Raw genomic sequence first — 20,474 nt, forward strand, 5'->3', positions numbered from 1 at the left:
GTAATCTAGACTTGACACTTGTAATATGGAATTTCCAAATTTTTTGTGAAATTTGTAATTTAAAATTTTCAGATTTTAGATAGTAGCTTGTACTGTGGCAGATTTTTTAATGTGTGAATTTGTTTATGGCAGATTTTTTTTTTTTTTTTTTTACAATAGATTTTCTATTTTTATAACTGTTTTTTTATAGCATATTTTTTATAGCAAGTTTTATGGCAGATTCTTTTTATAACCTGTAAAACTGAAAGTATCAGTTTGTAACTGGTAGGAGTGTAACCGGTCCGGTCTAGTTTTGGACAAAATTTAGGACCGAATAGGTATGCACCGGTTTTTCATTTTAGAAAACTGATTACGCACTGGTTACCCTCCTAAACCGGTACCTTCAGTTTTACCAATTCCGATCCAGTTCGGTTCGGTCCGATTTTTCGGTTTTATTAAAATGCAAATTTTTCATAAAATATTATTAATATATATTTTTTGTTTAAAGAATATGATCAAATAAATTTTCATGTTTAAGATTAAAATCTTATGTTATAAATTATAATATCATTATCTTAGAAATAATTATAATTTATATTATTATATATATAAATTTTATATTGTATAAAAAATATTATATATAATACTAAAAAAATTAATTGAAAATATATAATATAGTGAACCGGTCCGATCCTAAAAAATATAGAACAAGAACCGAACCAGTACCGGTCGGTTTTGAAATTAAAGGAACGGGTCTTGGACCACCAGTTTGGCCGGTCCGATTTTTTGGTTAAAATTTACACCCCTTGTAATTGGTACAATATCATCTCTTAAAATTTCAAAATCGGTATATACCATTTCGTTCCTAAAATATATTTAAAACAAGACTAATTACGACCCTAGCTGAGGCTTATAATTTTAAAGCAGTTTAAATTAGTTCACATATAATCACATACTCTCTAAAACTTACCAGTATGTCTAGTTAGTAGAGACATTAAAATTTAAATGTGCAAGAGTGGGGAGGACATTCTTGATTAGCATACTTATTTTAAAGTTATCTATGCACCTCTCTGTAGTATTAGCATTGATAATCTTGCTCAATTGTTTTTGTAACGCTCGTCCTTGTAGTGAAACTTTTTATAAAATGATTTTAGAAAAGACGACGAGAATTACCGTTCAATTTAAAACTTTTTACTTCCATACCCAGGGTGAAGACTTTATGTTATAGAATAAAATGTGTTTTGAGAATAAAAGAAGTTTACAGCGGAAAACATTAATTTTAACAATAAAAATGCCTCTCATACATTTAAACATTTAGGCCTAGTATTCCGTGCTCTTCTCCTTAGGTTGTGTCCGTCCTGATGCGTGCTGCTCATTCCATCTCTATGGGAGGGAGGGACATGCATAAAAATTAAAATGAGTTTATGACTCATAAGCATTACTTCATACAAGTAAAATATAATAACGTAGGTTTTCATTCATGCATTCATCATACCATACATACTATATATACATGCATGCGTGCGTTCATTTGAAAACATTACTGGACAGGGTTTGTCTTTAAAAATTGGTTTTCTCTTTATAAAACGTTTCTCTTGTTAGTGCCTTCATTTCTTAAAGGGTTCGTGCATTCATGCATTCATACATTTTTTCTTATTATTTTCATTGGCCGGTACACATTGTTACGCTCCGTGTGTTGGGGTTAGCGATCTTCCTTTGGACCCGGACTCCGCCTGTGGCAATGGGTTGGGAATCCCTTTTCAGTCAGGGGGCAGCACTGGATGCACTACTAGTACTACTTATCCAGTATTGCAATCTACCTATTTATTGGTACCCTTTCCATTCATTCATATGGTCATTACGTATTTTCATACATTAAATATTCAATCTTTTCATTCAGTTCAGTCTTTTCCTTTTCAGTCATTTTCATTTAACAATTCATTCATGGAAAAATATCATTTAAGAGTATGAGCTTAAACATCATCTTTCATGGCATCATTTGAAGCATCAGTTTATAGGGACGTTTGAAAACACTTTTCTTTCATGGCATCTATAAAATATCAGTTCATGCCATCCTTAAAACATTAGTTCATAGGGACTTTTTGAAACAACATACTTTCTTCGTGTCGTTCAATATCAGCTAAAGCAACATTGATTTTTCTTAGAAAATACATACAATAGATACATCGTATAGTCATCCATTCACATGTGAATAATTAATATTTTTGGGTGCATAAAAAAGGGCTGCCAAGGAGGGGCCATACATACTTATACATTTGAACATTTATACTTTGTATGTTTTCGTAAAATATCTTTCGTGTCATTTTGTGAGGCATCATAAAGGAAAAACGTTTTGTTTTCATTTTCTTGTATTTTAGAAAACTCTAGAAAAGTATGAACGTAATACTTACCTGGACTCCATGCTACTTTCATATTATGCAGTTCATTTATGTACGTGTCAGATGGCAACCTACATGCATATACATAATCTTAGATTCATTCTCTATCTAATGCATAAGTAACTTAAACTATAAGTAGAGCTACATTTTACTTGGAACACTCTCCTTCTATCTCATGTTCTTACGTGCCCTTTACATATGCTAAAACCTTCGGGGTTCATTTGCGGTCACTACCTCTTCCAAACTCGACATTCTACTTCAAGTGCTCATCCCTTAAGGTGAACGATTAAGACACTAAGATCTTCGTCTCAGTCTTTTTACTAACCACATTCTGATACATGATTTCGACCGATGGAATCACGCATCTCAATCCTAGACAATACATGAGTCACTATCTTTATGCACCTTAGCTCACACTAAATCCTCATTTTCATCCATACACGCCACACGGCTCTAAGCCAACTCTGAGCCTTAAGCATCGTGTATGGTGAATCCTTCTGGCATATGTTTCTAATCAGATTATACATGTACCTTACCCCCTTATCACTTAAGACCAACATATAACACGTTGATCACCTGCTTGTGTAAACAAGTACCATACTCCGATACCAACATTCTCTTAACCCGGCTGGCATGACTCTTCATGCTATCCATTCATTTTGACAGTTCATCCCAATATGCAACACAACAAGACTCCATTCACAACCATGTCTGACGTCACGTCATATAGCTCGAGATTACTCTTAAGCTACACTGTGCGAGATTACTCCCACACTAACTCCTTACCTATCATAAGCACAACTGTTGGTAACCATGTCACTTTGTGACATTTCCCAGTCGTGCTTTCGCTGCGCACTCTTACACTTATTTTGCTACTTCACTCATACTCTTAGCCATAAGTCAATTACACAATGACACCCATCACCTTAGACTGCAGGCTACACTGTAACTATTACGGGATACTGTTCCACAGTTCTCGACACTACGCATCACGCTCTACGCCCATCAACCACACAATCATCATCATCTCTGCGACACACCACACGGTGTGTCGCTGTACCTCATGTCCCTTCACACACACTCCGCCACATCACCACTACGGCATACCCGTCATATGGTGCATCACTCTACCGCATGGAGTACACTCCATGTGTACTCCCTTTACTCACGCTAAGCCACATAGAGTATACTTCGCATGTACTCTTCCCATTCTATAATATGCTAGATAGGTATATTTTACATATGCTCTCCTTATCCTACACTACGCCATGAGAGTACACACTCTCTTCTCAATCCACAGGATACCATGCCACCATTACAGCACAGTCCACAACACTACACCCAACACTTCATTACACAGAAATGTCTAACACTTCACTACACAGACACTAAACACTTCATTACACATCACATCACAATATAGTGAACTCCACAACCTAATCAACTAATTAACATCTCATAAATAATAAGGGATAAATGGTTATACTATCGACAGGATAACCCGTGCGCTGCTCGCTGATTGCCATAGTTGATAACGTCAGGAGGGTTGTACGTGGCAGCTAACCCACGTACAGTGGCTATCTACCACATAAAGTGGCAGTTTGGACTTAGGGCTAGGCTAGGGGAGGCTGAGGGTGATCTCATGGTGGCTAGGGTGGCGGATCTAAGCCAACGAGTGGAGAGGAGACGTGGGAGAGTAAGGGAGCTAGGTGGCTCGGCTGGACCTGGGAGTGGCTAGGGGAGGTCGCCGGTGGAAGGGGAAGCTCTTGGTGGTGGTGCAGTGGCTGTGGGAGGCGGAGCTCTGCCGTGGGTATGGAGAACCTGTGAGTCAAAGGAGCTCCGTGCGGCTGAGGAAGGGGCTATGGGCTTTGGGCCAAGGGGAGGAGGAAGGGAGGAGGCTCAGGGGACTCGTGGTGGTGCTCGGTGGCCTTGGGTGGCAGCATATGATGGCGTTAGGGCCGTCGGTGGCATTGAAACCATGCGAAACCCATTTCTGGGTTGGGTGCGTGTGTGCAACGTAGAGGGAGAGGGGGTTTCGTGGTAGCTGAGTCCATAAGGGATGGTCGTCGGTATGAGGTGGTGGAGTTGCGGTGGCCTGGGTGGCCGCGTACGGCAGCATTAGGCACTGTGCATGGTGAAACCGTGTATGAGAGGCTGCGTGCGTGCGTGGGAGAGAACAGCTGCAAGGTGGGAGTTGGGTTTGCCAGTAGGAGCTCGCCGACAGGAGAGGACGTCGGTGGTGGCGGTGGTGAGGCCAGACGGCACACGTCGGCACTGGGATGGGCTATGGAAGAATCAGGGAAGAGAGGGGTAGCGTGTAGTGCGCAATGTAAAGGAGAGGGAGAAGAGAGAGGGAAGGGAAAAGTGAAGGAGAAAGAGAGAGGGTCTGGGTTTTAACCCTAATCCCTTCGTCTTGGGATTTTTAAAACGATCTAACGGTGGGCTTTAAAACACTGATTTGAAATACGTAAACATTAACTTATTTAAAAGCACTGAGAGGAATTAAGGTAGAATATTATTTAAAATAAACTTTAGTTTATAAAATAATATTCCTTCATCATTAATAAAATGATGAAGTCTTATTTAATATCTTTAAAAAATAAAATCATTTAATTTAATTAGAGTTTTAAACATAATTTGAATCTCATAATATTTTAAATAACTAAAATCATTTTAATAATAATATTAAAATGATTTCCGATAATTATAATATTTTTAGAGCTCTTCAAAAATATTATAATTGTTTTATTTAAAATCAAGTTTAATTCAGTAATACTGAAAATACCTCATATAAATATTTTTAGTGCATTTAAAATACTGGGCGTACTTTAGAAATCACATAGTATCTTTGAAGACACACCATTGGGGTTCGACACGCATAACGAGACTCGTAGTTGTTAGAGAGAAGGGGCTGACTGTTGCATAATTTATGTCTTCGAAATTTGCTTACATCTGAAAAAAGGAGCGTACATAAGAAGGAATGAGCGGGGTGTTACAGTTTTCTTTCTCTCTGGTGAGAACAAATAGATTCTTGCAGATATACAAACTTTTGAGCACCCATTAAAAGTAATGTAATATCAAGCACCTTGAAAGTTTGCATAGTAACTATGACAAAAGTGTGAATAATTAAGTGTAATTTAATTAAAACAAAAAATCTTGCTCGTGGTTGCACTTATACAAGATAGGTTTTAGGCTAAGATTATTTCTGTAAAGTTTTCTTTTCTCTCTTGTAGTGAATTGAAGAATACAAAAAATATCAATTAAACGAGAAATAGAGATATATTGCTATTAAGAGGCTAAAACATCACATACTGCATTTGTTGCATAATGTAATGTTTTTTGCACTTTTAATGTGATATTGACAAAATCTACCTAATTTGATTTAAAACTCAATGAATACAATGGTTTTCATGAGAATACCTAGAGGTTTAAAAGCAAAATGGTCACTCATTGACTCAATGATGTTATTTCTTAGGTGGATAGATGATATACTAAAATATGTCGTGGACGCATAGGATAATGGGTGTGAAACTTGATAAATTTTAGGTTTTCTTGCTAGGAGATTCCTATCCTTCATTTAACAAAGTCAAAGAGAAAAAACAATATGAGTATTTTCTATGTTAAAATTCCTATACATGCATACTAAGGACATGAAATAAGGAATATTGTCTAAATGCGATTCCAAAGTTTGATTTTAACCAGAAGGAAAGTATGGTGCAAAGATATTGTTACATCACACTTGGGTTGATGTAATATGGGGTTGAGATCTTAATTCTAACACGTCATCCTTAGACTAAGTTCATTCGTTTTTGTGATAAGGCTAAGTGATTATTTTGTGCAAATGCAAATTCAATTAAAATGAAAATATGGAGGATTTAAGCTTGAATATTGTTGAGTCAAGAAAATCACTCATATTTTTGACAAGGGTGATGTATTGTGGATTTTATGTAATACTTATTTTTTGGAAAGAGCGTTTCACATTACCTTAATATTAATATTTTAAAAAAATTTATATAAGGTCATCGAAAATAGTAGAAGTAATTCAACTACTAGTATGAGTATACATTTCAGTGATAGTGTATCACTAGTGATAGTGACTCTCAAAATTTATAGAATATAAAAATTCTCGTAAATAGCATGGTAGCTATATATTTGTATTCTCTCGCCACTTAGATACTAATAGAATATTTGTAATATGGCCTCGTTAAAGATACTGAATTCACATAGTATGAATCATAACATAGAATCTTAGATTCACTTCACTTATATGATCCAACCTGAAGTTGTTGATCTGATTGATAAAGAAAAAGTGGAGTTGATATAGGTATGGATTCATCTCTTGGCACTATTTGAGTTGCCTTTAGATAACTATTGGTCGCATATTTGTGAAAGAGTTAAATAGTTGATTCTCATCTAAAAATTAGACGGTTGACTTTTGTGATATTTAGGCGCGAACTACTTGGAGCCCATGATTGATGCTTGCACTGTTTTGGTACAAAAAGCTTAGAATGCTCTTTTTTCGAAATTATCTCTACAACAATGCAATTTGAAATTAAGTCTTTCAAATAAATATACCAAAATCTATTATATGTAATAGCAAAATAATGAATTAAGAGCAACTACCACTTCCAAACTGATCAATATCATCCTCCTTGTAGCTCTTTGCAAAGTCTACCACCTCCTAAACCTATATTGGCTTCCCTTAATCCAATTCTGAAAGCAAACAAAGTCTCTATAGTGCTAGAAGAAATTAATTCTGAAATAGATTCAATATGCACCCCCGGTTCTAAATGCAAACTCTAAGACTACGGTAGAAATAGGGAAGAACAAATACTACGTACTATATCTTTAAGGACGAGATACTTGACGGCATTTATCTTCCACCAAACTAAGATATCAAATGCCTCCATATATAGGTGTAATTCCGCTGACAAGTATATTTCCAAATCTATTGGCCGTCTAAATTCTTCCAAACTTGTGGGTATTGCCAAACTTCATAACCCACTTACACTTGTTTGCCCTATCGGCTTCAAGAGAAGATGATGCAGTAGATGGTGGAACCTCTATGTTAACCCCCTGAATGTAGTGAACTCATCATACAACCTATTGAGGGTGTTCTGAACCCTTAGCACAAGTTGATATGTCCATCCCTTCCCACTAGTGTTTTTCATGCCATACATCATTCTATTAATTTTATACCATGGGTCAAGAACAATAGTAACATATAGGAAACCATTAATCCTACTCAAATCTCTCCAATATTTTTCATACTTAAGCCTTATACTCAATACCACAATTCATACAATAGGATCAATAGTTTCGCACATTTCATCCAATTACTCTTTCACTTGAGAAATTTATTGATTCTACTCAAATCTCTCCCACTACTCCCGTTCGCCATATTTTTAAGTCCAATCTCCAATATCGATTATTTTCCAATAATGAATGTCTTATCGGACTCTTCCTCAATTACACTTTCACTTGACAAATTTATTGATCCTACTCAAATCTCTCTCACTACTCCTGTTTGCCATCTTTTTAAGTCCAATCTCCAATCTATACCGATTATTTTCCAATAATGAATATCTTATCGGACTCTTCCTATATTGTTCTTATAAATCACTTTTCAACTAGGATGTGCTATGTCATTTATAGTAGCATCCACAAATAACACTACAATGATTATACTTTACTTATGGGTTATTGTGATCACCACACGATGTAAATGAGTTTTTTTTTTTAGTGGACCCATGGGTGTGGGGGTAGGGATAGGTGTAAGGGAGGTAGCACTAGTGCTAGTATTCGGACTTGATCCACAATCACCCTTATCCATGGATCCGAGAAATAATCAAACACCTGACATGATGCAAAAATACACAAAAATTAAAATCATACAAAAATTACACAAATTGTTTTGGAGTTTAAAATTGCAACCCCAAACTAGATTAGGGTCTCAATCCGAGACTGTTTTGGGGTTTCAATTTTGAAACCCCAAAATAAATTAGGTTAGGAGTAGGTGTAGAGCAGGCAGCACTAGTGCTAGTGTTAGGGCTTGATGCAAAATCATTATTATCCATGGACCCAACAAACAATTAAGCATCTGACATGATGCAAAAATCACAAAAAAAATTAAAATCATACAAAAATCACCCAACCTATTTTGGAGCTTAAAATTGAAACCCCAAACTAGATTAGGGTCTCAATCCAGGACGTTTTTGGGGCTTGAAAATTGATACCCCAAAATTAATTAGGTTAGGGGTATCATAATGAATCTCTAACCCAATTTAAGGTGTTGATCCATGACCCTAACATAAATTAGGGTCTCGGATTGAAACCCTAAACTACTTTAGGGTATGGGTGAAGAGTAACCAACAAGACCGACTGGAACCGGTTGAAATAGGTGAAAAACCGGTCAACCAACAAATAGATGGAAACCAACATTGGTTGGTTTGGTTCCAATTTAAATTGTGTTAAAGCAGGTGAACCAACCAATTATTTTACTTTTATATAAAACGATGTCATTTAAGTTAAGTAAGTTAAAATGTGTTGTTTTGTATCTACATGTTAGAAAAAGATTAATGAATATGATGCGGATTGGTTTAATAAACAAAGCCCCCAACTTCTTCTTCATTTCAATTTTCTCCTCACTATCATTTCTCTCTTATCTCTCACTATCAAACCTCTCTCAACTCTCCCTTCGGCAGTCCATGGCGAGACCCACCCACCCTGTCGTCCCAATGCCATCTCTGTCTCTATCTCTCTCTCTCTCTTCTCGTCCCATCTCTCTCTCTCATCTCTCAAACTTTTCAGTGTTCTCACACAGCACGCTTTTAGTAAGTACTTTCAGACCTCCCTTGGTTTGCTTCCATGCCACAATATTTATTATGAAACTTAGCAACATTCCTTATACTTGAATTTATTCTATCCTATGTTTGATAGCCATGATTCAGGTCATGTTTGCACCGTGACCATGACTTCATGGCTTCAATTTCTCAAAACCAACCCTCCAAGTTGACAAGTTGGCTGCTTTTTGAATATTGTGAAAAATGTATGCTTCTTGAATGAAACAAATGTTCTCAATTCGGATTTATGTAAATAGTTTTCTTGAGGCCTTGAAACATGAAAGGGCTAACTAAAAGCTGTGTGGAAGTGAGAAAGCTAAAATTAGTAGGTTACTCATGCTTGACCAAAGTGAATATGGCAATGATATTGATACTTCAATTCTGCTAGGTACAAGCGCAAAGCGCAACCGGCTAATGTCAGCATCAATAATTTTAAAAAAACACGACATTTGACAAACAAAGCACAACTCTGTGTTCCTCTCCATGCCTTATTTTCGCCTGATCCTATTGTCCTCCCACTACTACCAATGTGGGTCTCCAAATCCTCCATTGCTCAATTTGGTATGTTGATTACATCACAAACAATCGAATCACAGGAAAAAAAAATAGATCTAGTAGTAGAAAGATGATAGAGATTTCATAGCAAGAGAAATGAGTTCAAGCATGATAAAAGGTAAGGAAATGCGCGAGAGGGGGAGAGAGTAGATTTGCTTGAGTAAAGGAAGGGGCATTAGCTGGGGAATGAGACAAAATAGCTTGCAGAGACAGGCACAAAGGTGTGGGAATGAATGAAGTGCTTTGATGGTGGGTGGTTGAAGTGAGGTCGTGCTCGTGGCTAACCTCCGATCATCAGGTGGAGGCTTGAGCTTGTCACTGGTTGCAGTTTGTAGATAATGAGTCTGTGGAATGCGTCTTCCTTAAGATCGGGTTCCTCGGTTGCATGAAGTGCTTCATTGCTAGCAAAAAAAAAAAAAAAAACAGAGAACTCCATAGATGTGGCTGAACTTCTAGTAATAATGTGATTTTCAAGGAGGGGGTTTTCGAAATAGTTGAAGAAATGCTAATGTACAATAAAAACTTCACCTTTGGGAATTGTTATTCTTGTATGCTTGCTTGTATATTTCAACAAAGGGCGAGGGCAGATGTAGTGTTTGTTTTTCTTTTCAAAACCTAACATGGGGAGTTTGAACCAGCTTCGTGTTTTGGTAGCATTGGTAGCCATTGTAATGTAATAATTAAAGGGATGGCATGAGTGGTCATCCATGATCACCCAACGAATGGACGAGCTCCAAGGACGGACGAGAGAAAAGAGTTGTTAGGCCATTTACTAAGAAAAAGAAGAGAAGAGAAAGAGGGAGGAAGAAATGGAGAAAGTGGAGGAAGAAAGTGGGACCCAATGTCAGACGATTACGTCCCAACTCTACACACTCGATTGCATATAGAATTTTTCAATTAAAATTGAAAGAGAAGAAAAGTTCAACCAAGGAGGAGTCGAATTAGAGCCAATGCTTATTTATCTCTCTAATCAATGTTTTTTAAAAACCATCGAGCACCTAATCTTTGAATCAAAACATAGAATGCAAAGTTTATCTTGGTACTTCTATCAAAAGTAAATTTAGAAACTGTCATAATTTTATATTTTATAATAAAAATAACTTTACAATTTAACGTACCACATTAAATTATATCAATTTGTGAATTTACTTTTATAAAAAAAATTTATTGTTGTAGCATTTCTCTTAAATTTTGCTCCCCAACAATAGTGACAAAGTTGACATTTATTAATATTTACAAGTATGACACTTTTTAAAGTAATTAATAATTATGACACTTTTTATCAATCTTTTCTGGAAAATAAAAAATAAAAAATTGATGTATAATGTCAGCTCATCAATACCCATAATTTATTATGAATTAATCTTATTTGAAAAAAATTCGCTAATATAAAATGTAGTTTGAATTAATAATAGGAGTAATGATTAGGAGTGTAATCGGTTCGATTTGGTTTAATTTCAGACATATTTTAGGACCAAATCGGTATATATCGGTTTTAAGATTTGAAAAATCAATGTCGTATCGGTTGCACTCCTAAACCGGTACTTTCGATTTTATTAGTTCCGGTCTAGTTTTTCAGGTATATTATATAGTATTTATAATATATATTATAATTATATTATAGACTATAGTGATATATTATAATATAATATATAATATAGTGATATATTATAGTATATTATAATATATAGTGATATAATATTAGTATAACTACTAATACAATAGACTATAGTGATAATATATAGTTATTTATTAAAGGATTTTAAAATTTAATTTTATATTAATTAGTAATTTATCATATAATACAAAATTATTTTATATATAATTATATATATTAAATATAAAAATTATATATAGTATAAAAAATCAAATAAAAAATATTTATACAATATAAAAAATTAAAATATATATATGAACCGATCCGGTCCCGTTCGGTCCAATGTTAGAAAAAGGAAAACCGAAACTGGATCGATTTCGACCGGTTTTAAAAAGAATAGAACCGATACCAGATTAGACCGAACCCGATATAGGACCTAACGTACCAGTTCGGTCAGATCTAATTCGATTTACTGGTTCGCCGTTTTTTTTTTCACCCCTAGTAATGGTATCAATGCTAGGTTTGGATACAAATCTCATCTCATCTTATCATTACAATTTTTCTAAATCTTCACACAAAATATAAAAGATAATTCAACTTTTTCAAATACCAAAATAATATTAATATTAAAAAAATAATATTTTAAAAATATTTTATTCAACTTTTATGTAAAGATATATAATCTCATCTCACTATCTGAACACCACCTTTTTTTTTTTTAATCAAAACATCGAAACTTGTATTCATTCTTCTTCAACTGTTCTTTATCCTTAAAAACATAGTATTATATACCTATAGGTCCTTATTCTATCCAAATTATTTCCTCATGTACAAGTAAAGAAGCTTTTGCTAGAAAGTGAGCTACACAATTACATTCCCTATATGTATGTATGACTGTCCAGTTAGATCTATTCTTCAAAACCCCTTTAATGTCTTCAACCATTTGACCATGTCATTCCTAGCTAGCTTCAGTACTACCATTCACTGCTTTAATCACACTCAAACCACCCCTTTCAAAAACCACTTCTGATAAGTTCAACTCTACACACAGCTGCATAGCATGCCAAATAGCGTGAAACTCAGCTACTAGATGAGAAGTTGCAATCCCCTTTTGAGCACACAATGAGACCAACACATCTCCTGTACATCCCTTATCACTACACTAATCTCCATCCTTCCTTCATTAACCTTTAGTGCAAGATCCCAATTAACGTTCACTTGGCCTTCTACAGGAGCCTTCCATCTACATGATCCTCTTACCTGAGTTCTATCAATCTGGTTCTTGGGTTCTTTTTGTTGAACTTGTTGAAACTGAAGCAAACAGTCAGTAGCTTGCCTAAAAATCACATCAGGCCCTTCAAATTTATTTTCAAACACAAAACTATTTCGCCTCAACCAAATCCTTCTCAATACTACTGCCATTAACTCCAATTCTTCTCTTTTTAGTTTATTACACCAGTCTACCCATAGCTCTTGCATATCTCCTTCAGTAGATGTCCATTTCTGCATAGGACTGAGATTACCTGCCTAAACATCCATAGCTCCACCACAGCTCCATAGAGCATGAGAAACTATTTCCTTCTGCATCTTACAAACTGGGCAATAGTAATCTTTAACAACCTTTCTGCAAGATAAGTTAAACTTTGTAGGAAGACAGTTATTCATTGCTTTCCATAGTAACATTTTTACTACACTAGGAACATTTAAATTCCATAACACCTTCTAGTTCTCTGTATCACCTTTTGATACCTCTCTCTCCTTTCTCTATTTTTTCTGCACAACTCCAGATGATATGCACTTTTAACATCATACTGATCATTCTTAGTATGAGCCCAAATTAATTTATCTGGTGGACCTGATGAACTGATAGGTAAACTGCAGACAAGTGTTGCATCTTGTTCATTTAAAATGTCTTTTACCATTTCTACCTTCCAAGTCTTAGTGTCCACATCAATGAGTTCTTTGACCTTTACTTCAGCTGCTAGTAAAGTTCTTGGAGTTTGAATCTTGAAAGTAGACAGTTTTGGCATCCACTTGTCATTCTAAATGTTAATACTCCCCCCATTACCTACTCTCCACACCAACCCTTCCTTTTAACAACTCTAAAGAATTTCATAAACTCTTCCAAATAACTGATGGCCTATAACCCAACTTTGAAGCCAAGATTTCAGAATGTCTGAAGTATTTGTCTAAAGTATTTGTCCTTCAGGACCTTTACAGCTAAAGAATGAGTATTTGTCAACACTCTCTAACATTACTTTGTTAGTAAAGATCCAAACACCACCTAAAAAGTCGTCACGGTTGATCTAACGACAAGTAGTATTTTAGAACCATATTCAAAGATGTCAGTCAGTTCACGTGTGACTCTGAGTTGGGCCTGCCTATAAGCAGCAGCCAGTCCAACCCCGAAAAGTCCAAAGTCAAGTTTCTTCCCCGCTATATCTTTCTCGACTTTCCCGGAAATAAAACCCAAACAGAACTCCATAGCTAAAAGAGCTTCCCTCATTTTCTCGAGAAAACTCTTAAGAGGGAGAAAACTAGAAACGAGAGAGGAAAAAGTATGGAGCATTCGAGCCAAGAGTCCCTGATGAAACACTCGAATTCCATAACCTACGAATCCCCTTACCCACTGTACTCCTTGGCCATCTCCCACTCCCCCTATCGTGTCGCCATCGGCAGCTTCCTTGAGACCTACAACAATCGCGTCGATATTCTTTCTTTCGACCCGGACGCCTTGACCCTCAAGCCCCACCTCCCTTCTCTCTCATTCGATCATCCCTATCCGCCCACCAAGCTCATGTTCCACCCCTCCAACCCTAACCTCCTCGCCTCCTCCGGCGACTTCCTCCGCCTCTGGGACCTCCGTGACCACTCCGTCGAGCCCCTCTCAGTTCTCAACAACAGCAAGTCCTCCGAGTTTTGCGCCCCGCTCACCTCCTTCGACTGGAACGACATCGAACCCAGGCGTGTCGGTACCTCCAGCATCGACACCACCTGCACCATCTGGGACGTCGACAAGGGCGTCGTTGAGACCCAGCTCATCGCCCACGACAAGGAGGTATACGACATCGCTTGGGGGGAGGCTAGGGTTTTCGCCTCCGTCTCCGCCGACGGATCGGTCCGGATCTTCGATCTCCGGGACAAGGAGCACTCCACCATAATCTACGAGAGCCCTCTGCCCGATACGCCGCTTCTGAGGCTGGCCTGGAATAAGCAGGACCTGAGGTATATGGCGACGATTCTGATGGACAGCAACAAGGTCGTGATTTTGGATATACGGTCGCCGACGATCCCGGTGGCAGAGCTTGAGAGGCATGCAGCTAGCGTGAATGCAATCTCTTGGGCGCCCCAGAGTTGCAGGCATATATGCTCGGCGGGGGATGATACTCAGGCCCTCATTTGGGAGCTGCCGACGGTAGCTGGCCCCAATGGAATCGATCCGATGTCGGTATACTCGGCTGGGTCGGAGATTAACCAGCTGCAGTGGTCGGCGGCGGTGCCTGATTGGATTGCCATCGCGTTTTCCAACAAAATGCAGCTCTTGAAAGTTTGAGGTGCGCCCAAAACTTCTTGTTACCCATTACAATTATATTCGATTGGTGGTGCTTAGAGTTCTAGACTTCTGGGCGGATGCTTGAATTGGTATTTTTATGCGGACAACCTCATGTGGATTGAACCAATTTGACTCTGCTACAAAGTTATGACTGTTTTGTGATTGTTGGGGAGCAATGAATTTGGTCCCTGACCACTTGAAAGGATGCATTTGACCATAGTTTGTGTTGCTTTGTGTCAAGTCTAGATGATTGTAGACTTGTAGTTTAAAGGCTCAAAAAGTCTGGTATATTGTGGTTAATGATGATCGATGTGGATTAACGCCTCAATCTCTTCTCTAAAAGTGGGGAAAAAAACCTGTGCTTTACGTACACCTCCCCTTTACTAGCGACTAAGCTTTCCTCCCTTACAACTTTAGTTAGAGAGGTGTCTTTTGGACAAGTATGGATATAAACTTTAAGAGCAATGGTGCTGTTCTCTTTTCTAGCTTGTGGAACTCTTTCAAGATTCTCAATTGGGTGTTTGAAGCTAAATTATTGGTTGGAAGTTGCTTCATTACAATGCATTTGTCTCATCACCCATCCCCTTTTCCGTGAAAGCCGTAAGCCATTTTGGAAGTTTTCCTTTTGAGAAAACGTTCAATTTTCTATATCTTACTTGGTCCCTTCCTTACTTCATTTTTGTCGCTTTCTTGCAGCCACATTTTCTGGGGTAGTCAGCATATCGCTTATCCCCCTCTCTTTCTTCCTGTGTTTTGGAAATGCTAGTTGGGGATACTTGCTTGTTACTGTGACAATGTTAACAATGATAAGGAGAAACTAATGAATGGATTTAATATATTATGGAAATGCTACTACGCATCAACATACTAGGCCTATCGAGTTCTTTTACTTTCTATATCACGTAATAAATCTTTCTCAATGTATAAAGTTGTTTAATACTTATAGAAAAATGTTTGTAGTTGTTTGATGAGTTTTTTTTATATGTTTCCGGATTCATTGGGGCTTTTGTGGCACTTTTTTTTTTGGGCATATTACTGGAATTTAAGCATCAAGGTTGTTATTGATATGCAAAATTAAATATTGATTTGCCATGGCAGCTATTGGGTTTGTTTATAAGCATGTACTTTCTCTATTATTTCTATGAAAAGTGGGCAAGAGGTGGGGAAAAGGATTTGGTGTTGGAGTCAGATCATAACTTCTTCATGGAAGTAGCAAATGTCCCTCATTTCAGTTTGTTAGCCTCGTTGGACATGCATTGCCGTCAATCTGCCTACCATGGCTTCATAATGATGCAACCAACCTGCCCAGAACAGGGCATCATAACGCTATCCACATTATGGCCTGCAAGGTTTCATATTTTATTCATCATGACACTGTTGTACTTGGTCTTAACTTCTTCTCATGTGTCGAAGGGTGAATTATGTTTTTGATTATGAAAATCATGACAGTCAACTATGGATAGCTTAGTGTGGCTTTTACGATGGTAGATTGGTTTACATTCTTTTGAATTTTTTATTGAATTATTTTTTCTGTAGCAAGACTTCCTAAGTTGCCCTATTAGTAGAGGCGTGTCAATGGGATGGGATGGAATTCATTCTTTTAGAATAATGACCTGTGTTTTAGAACGATGAACTTATCCACATGGTTGTGATCTTCTGAAGCTTGTAAGTTGCAGCTGAGGATATAATTGAAAGGAAAAATAAGTGCTCAAAGTAAAACATGGACTTGTACAACATATATTTTGTAAGAAGCTTAAATCAGTGGCTTGAGTTGCAATGTGAAATGTTGAATGATCATTTTATATTTTCATTTATGACATATAACTTTTTTATTTTTTACTGATGGAAACATATATATATATATATATATTTTTTTTTCCTTTAATATATTTTCCTTTACAATGTGAGCTAACTCTTCTGTGTTTAGAAAGACTGACTTTAGTGTTCATATTGGTCCCACCCTGGTTCACTGATAAAATTGTCTCTATTAGCTTGTTAGTTGGCTGAGTAGCCCCAGAAGACATTACAGAGGATGATTTTACGCATGAAAATATTCATATTTTAGCTATGACTTCTAGCATATGCCTTCTTTGTTAAATCGGATGTGTTTTGCATCTTCCATTTATGCAGATGTCTTATGGTGGCTAGGAAGGTCGGCAACGTAATGGACTTGCTCTACGCTTGATAGCATCTTAGACAAACAATATAGCTAGTGAACGGAGATATCTCTTCTGCTACTGGTGATGAATGTTCTGGTATCTAAGGAACAGGTTCAAGCAAGTCACTTTTGCAACTATTTACTTCCGCATCAGTTTATACATAGAGATAGCAGACTCCTGTTAGTAGGGTGTAGATGTTATTTTCCGTGTGTATTACCTGTAAGAGCTAACTATTCTAGAGTGTTAACCACAACCATTCCCACTTCAGATTCCCGTCTATTTGGATTGAGTTAGCCAATGCCTACTGCACGTCTCATGCGGTAGTGCTGCTTCTTGGAGCACTATGGAGAATATTATGTAATGGAACTTTGTTGTAATGCTGTTTCTTTGACTATTAACTCTGACTCTGTTTAGTTCAATGGGAATAGTTATGGCTGTACTGATGCAATGGACTGGTTTTGGATGTAATGAAAATATAAATCTATTGAAAAAATGAGGAAGTGCCTATTTAGAAAGAGAAAGTCATGGAGGATGAAACAAGGAGACTGAGATAAAATTTGTATTCTTATTAGACATCCACTTCCAGTTCCAGATAAAATTCTGATAAGAATATGTAGTATATACACTCTAGTTGTCATTTTTTCATTAGGATTCCTTGTAGGTTTTGTCCAACGAATGGATCTTACAATATTATAAAATTCTCATTAAATGATGTAGGACTCATCGCATACGTCCATCTCTCTTCCACTCTCCATAGAGTTCATAAGAAATTCTTATGAATTTTGATTCATTTTTTTTCAATTGAAAAGTATTCCCACCTAACACTGTATTTTGTTAATCTCTCTCTCTCTCTCTCTCTCAATTTGCACCTCTGTTAATCTGTTTAGGAAAGTTCTGGCAGCAAAAGTTAGGAAGAAGGAAACCTTGAAAAGAAATGAGGGTCCTGCTCAACATGTTTTGAGGTTTAAGTCTAGCAATATCAAATTTTATTTTACTAAAAGAAAATAGAACCTCATTTGAAACTTAACTCGAGTTTTGAGATGGGAAATTATTTCCACGCAGACACTTCATATTTCCAACCGTCTGGCCACACTATAGAGGAACAAATTTTCCGTCACTCCCTCCCCCTCTCTCTCTCTCTCTCTCTCATGAAACCCACTCCCTCCTGTCGAGCCCCACCCGTCGACCTCCCTCCTGTCGACCCCGAGACCGAGCCCCACCACTCCCTTCTTCCCTCCTGTTGACAAAAAAAAACAAAAGAAAAGTGATTCAATGAAAATATTATTTTAATTAAAAAAATTAATTTTTTAACTAAAACTTAGAGGTAGAGAGGAAAATTTGACAATGAATCAATTAATTATTAAAAAAATCTGTTATTTTTTTTATTATTTCGACAATGCTACAGCTCCAGTTGGGGACTCTCAGCTCTAGCATGTATTTTCATATGTTTTTTTTTTTAAATTATTTTTTATATAGTTTTTTTTAGTACTTTTAAATATTTTTTAAAAATAAAATAAATTTAAAACATCATTAAAAATATTTCTTTAATTAGAAAATAAAAAAAAAATTATTAAAAAATACTTTCTTAATAATAAAGTAAAATAAAAAATTATAAAAAATATTTTTTATTTTACCTCGTAATTAAAAAAGTATTTTTTAATGATATTATAAATTTTATTTTATTTTTTCAAAATATTTAAAATTATTAAAAAAATTTATATAAAAACAAAAAAAAAAAAAACACAAAAATATATCCTAGAGCTCCAGCAGTAACTCCCGAGAGCCCTAGCATTATTCTTATTTATATATGGATTATTTGATGTCAATTAATTATTAGTTGTTTTATTATTAAGAAAAATTAGGCAGTGCTAGATAATTTTTGAGGTTGATGCTGAACCATAAAACCACGATCAATAATTTTCTTTTCTAAAGCAGAATAAAGAGCGTAAGGATCAGAACAAAGAAATATGGAAGAGAATAATCTCATCTGCCAAACAAGTCCTCCGCCACAAACTCAAAGCCCTCTTCCCCCTTTCTCTCCTCTCCTCTCCTCTCCTCTTCTCTGCTCTGCTTAGTAATGGACTTGATTTTGTTCAACTTCCAACGCCATAACCCTTTTCTGCAACTAAGCTATCCCTTCGAAAATCCTTGACATGTCTCCGCCTCCACCAATCACAAACAGCCACTCCACCACCACCACCCTCCTCAACAGCCCAAGCCTCCCTGACCTCTTCTTCACGGCCCTTTCCCTCTGCTTCCTCTTCCCCTCCAAGCCCAATCTCTCCAAACTCCCTTCCTTCCTCATCCCTTTCCCTCTGAACTCTCCTCCTCGCCGATTCCTCAAAATCCCCACCATGTCCCGCACCCACCACAGCAACTCCTTCTCCACCCCTCAGTCCCTCTCTGAATGGCTCAAGCCTCGCTTGCCTTCCGACTCCTTCGCCTCCTGGGGCGTCAAACCCGGCACTAAGAACGTCCACAACCTCTGGCTGGAGCTCGCTGAGGGCGAAACTTCCCTCGCCGACTCCACCCCTCCTCTTCGTACGGTTCAAGTCGTTACGGTCAGAATCATCGACAAAAACAACCTCGTTCTTATCGAAACCCGCCAGGAATTGTCCGACGGTAGTTTACGAGAGCGGTACCGACCTTTGTCGGAGAAAATGAAACCCAACGAGACGCCCGAATCTGCGGTTTATCGGGCGGTTAGAGAGGAGCTCGGTTCGATAATTAAAGGGTCGGTCGGCGATTTGGAGAGCGGGAGCGTCATGAGAATTGTTCCCGGCTCGTATCGGATGAAGTTGGAGGAGAGGAATTCGGCATCTTATCCGGGATTGCCTGCGTGTTATGTGTTGCATTCTATGGACGCAGTGGTGGAAGGCTTGCCGGAAGGGCAGTTTTGCACGGAGGAGGGTGATGAGTATGGGGATTGTGGGGAGACGAGCATGAGGGCGGCGGCGGCGGATAAGGCGGTCTCGGTGAAGAAGCATTATTGGGAATGGGTTAGTGCCGAATCGATTAAATCTTGAAGTTCTTTCGTTGAGGGCAACTGAATTATTATTATTATTTTTTTTTAATTTTAGATTTCAATGTATTGTTGAAGCTCATGGCGTTACAATTTTGTTTTTTTGTTTCTTTTTTGCATGATACGATAATGTTTCTGTGGTCGATCTTGATAATGATATTATGTATGAAAGATTGGTGATATTTACAACATTGTGACTTCTCGATTGAATTTTCATGTTAATGTGAGTATGCCTTTGTGTAAATCTTAGTCAATTTCTTGCTATACTTTCTGGAGTATGTGATTCCTTCTTTTCTTTTTGTTTGATATGTAAGAAACACACTTTTATTCATGGAATGAAATAGGCGAGCCCGTGTACACAAGAAGCA

At 37.1% G+C, this 20,474-nt stretch overlaps 2 protein-coding genes across 3 annotated transcripts; both read left to right on the forward strand.

The window, feature by feature from the left end:
* The first annotated feature begins 13,723 nt into the window (after window positions 1-13,723).
* On the forward strand, window positions 13,724-17,532 carry LOC121257700 (protein TRANSPARENT TESTA GLABRA 1). Of its 2 annotated transcripts, XR_005939264.1 has the most exons (3): window positions 13,724-14,926; window positions 17,056-17,195; window positions 17,353-17,532. XR_005939264.1 is itself a non-coding variant. In XM_041158863.1 (2 exons), exon 1 carries the CDS (start codon window positions 13,933-13,935, stop codon window positions 14,923-14,925), a length of 993 nt encoding a protein of 330 aa, XP_041014797.1. In that variant the 5' UTR covers window positions 13,724-13,932; the 3' UTR covers window position 14,926; window positions 17,056-17,532. The 2 variants fall into 2 exon arrangements, 1 of the variants encoding a protein (XP_041014797.1); XM_041158863.1 differs by having other exon boundaries at window positions 17,056-17,532.
* Window positions 17,533-19,034: 1,502 nt separating this feature from the next.
* Window positions 19,035-20,350, forward strand: LOC121258146. The gene has a single exon (XM_041159521.1). The coding sequence runs from the start codon at window positions 19,238-19,240 to the stop codon at window positions 20,108-20,110; it is 873 nt and encodes a 290-aa protein (XP_041015455.1). The 5' UTR covers window positions 19,035-19,237; the 3' UTR covers window positions 20,111-20,350.
* Window positions 20,351-20,474: the final 124 nt, after the last annotated feature.

Source organism: Juglans microcarpa x Juglans regia, chromosome 3S (genome assembly GCF_004785595.1).
Source record: "Juglans microcarpa x Juglans regia isolate MS1-56 chromosome 3S, Jm3101_v1.0, whole genome shotgun sequence".
Lineage (NCBI taxonomy): Eukaryota > Viridiplantae > Streptophyta > Magnoliopsida > Fagales > Juglandaceae > Juglans > Juglans microcarpa x Juglans regia.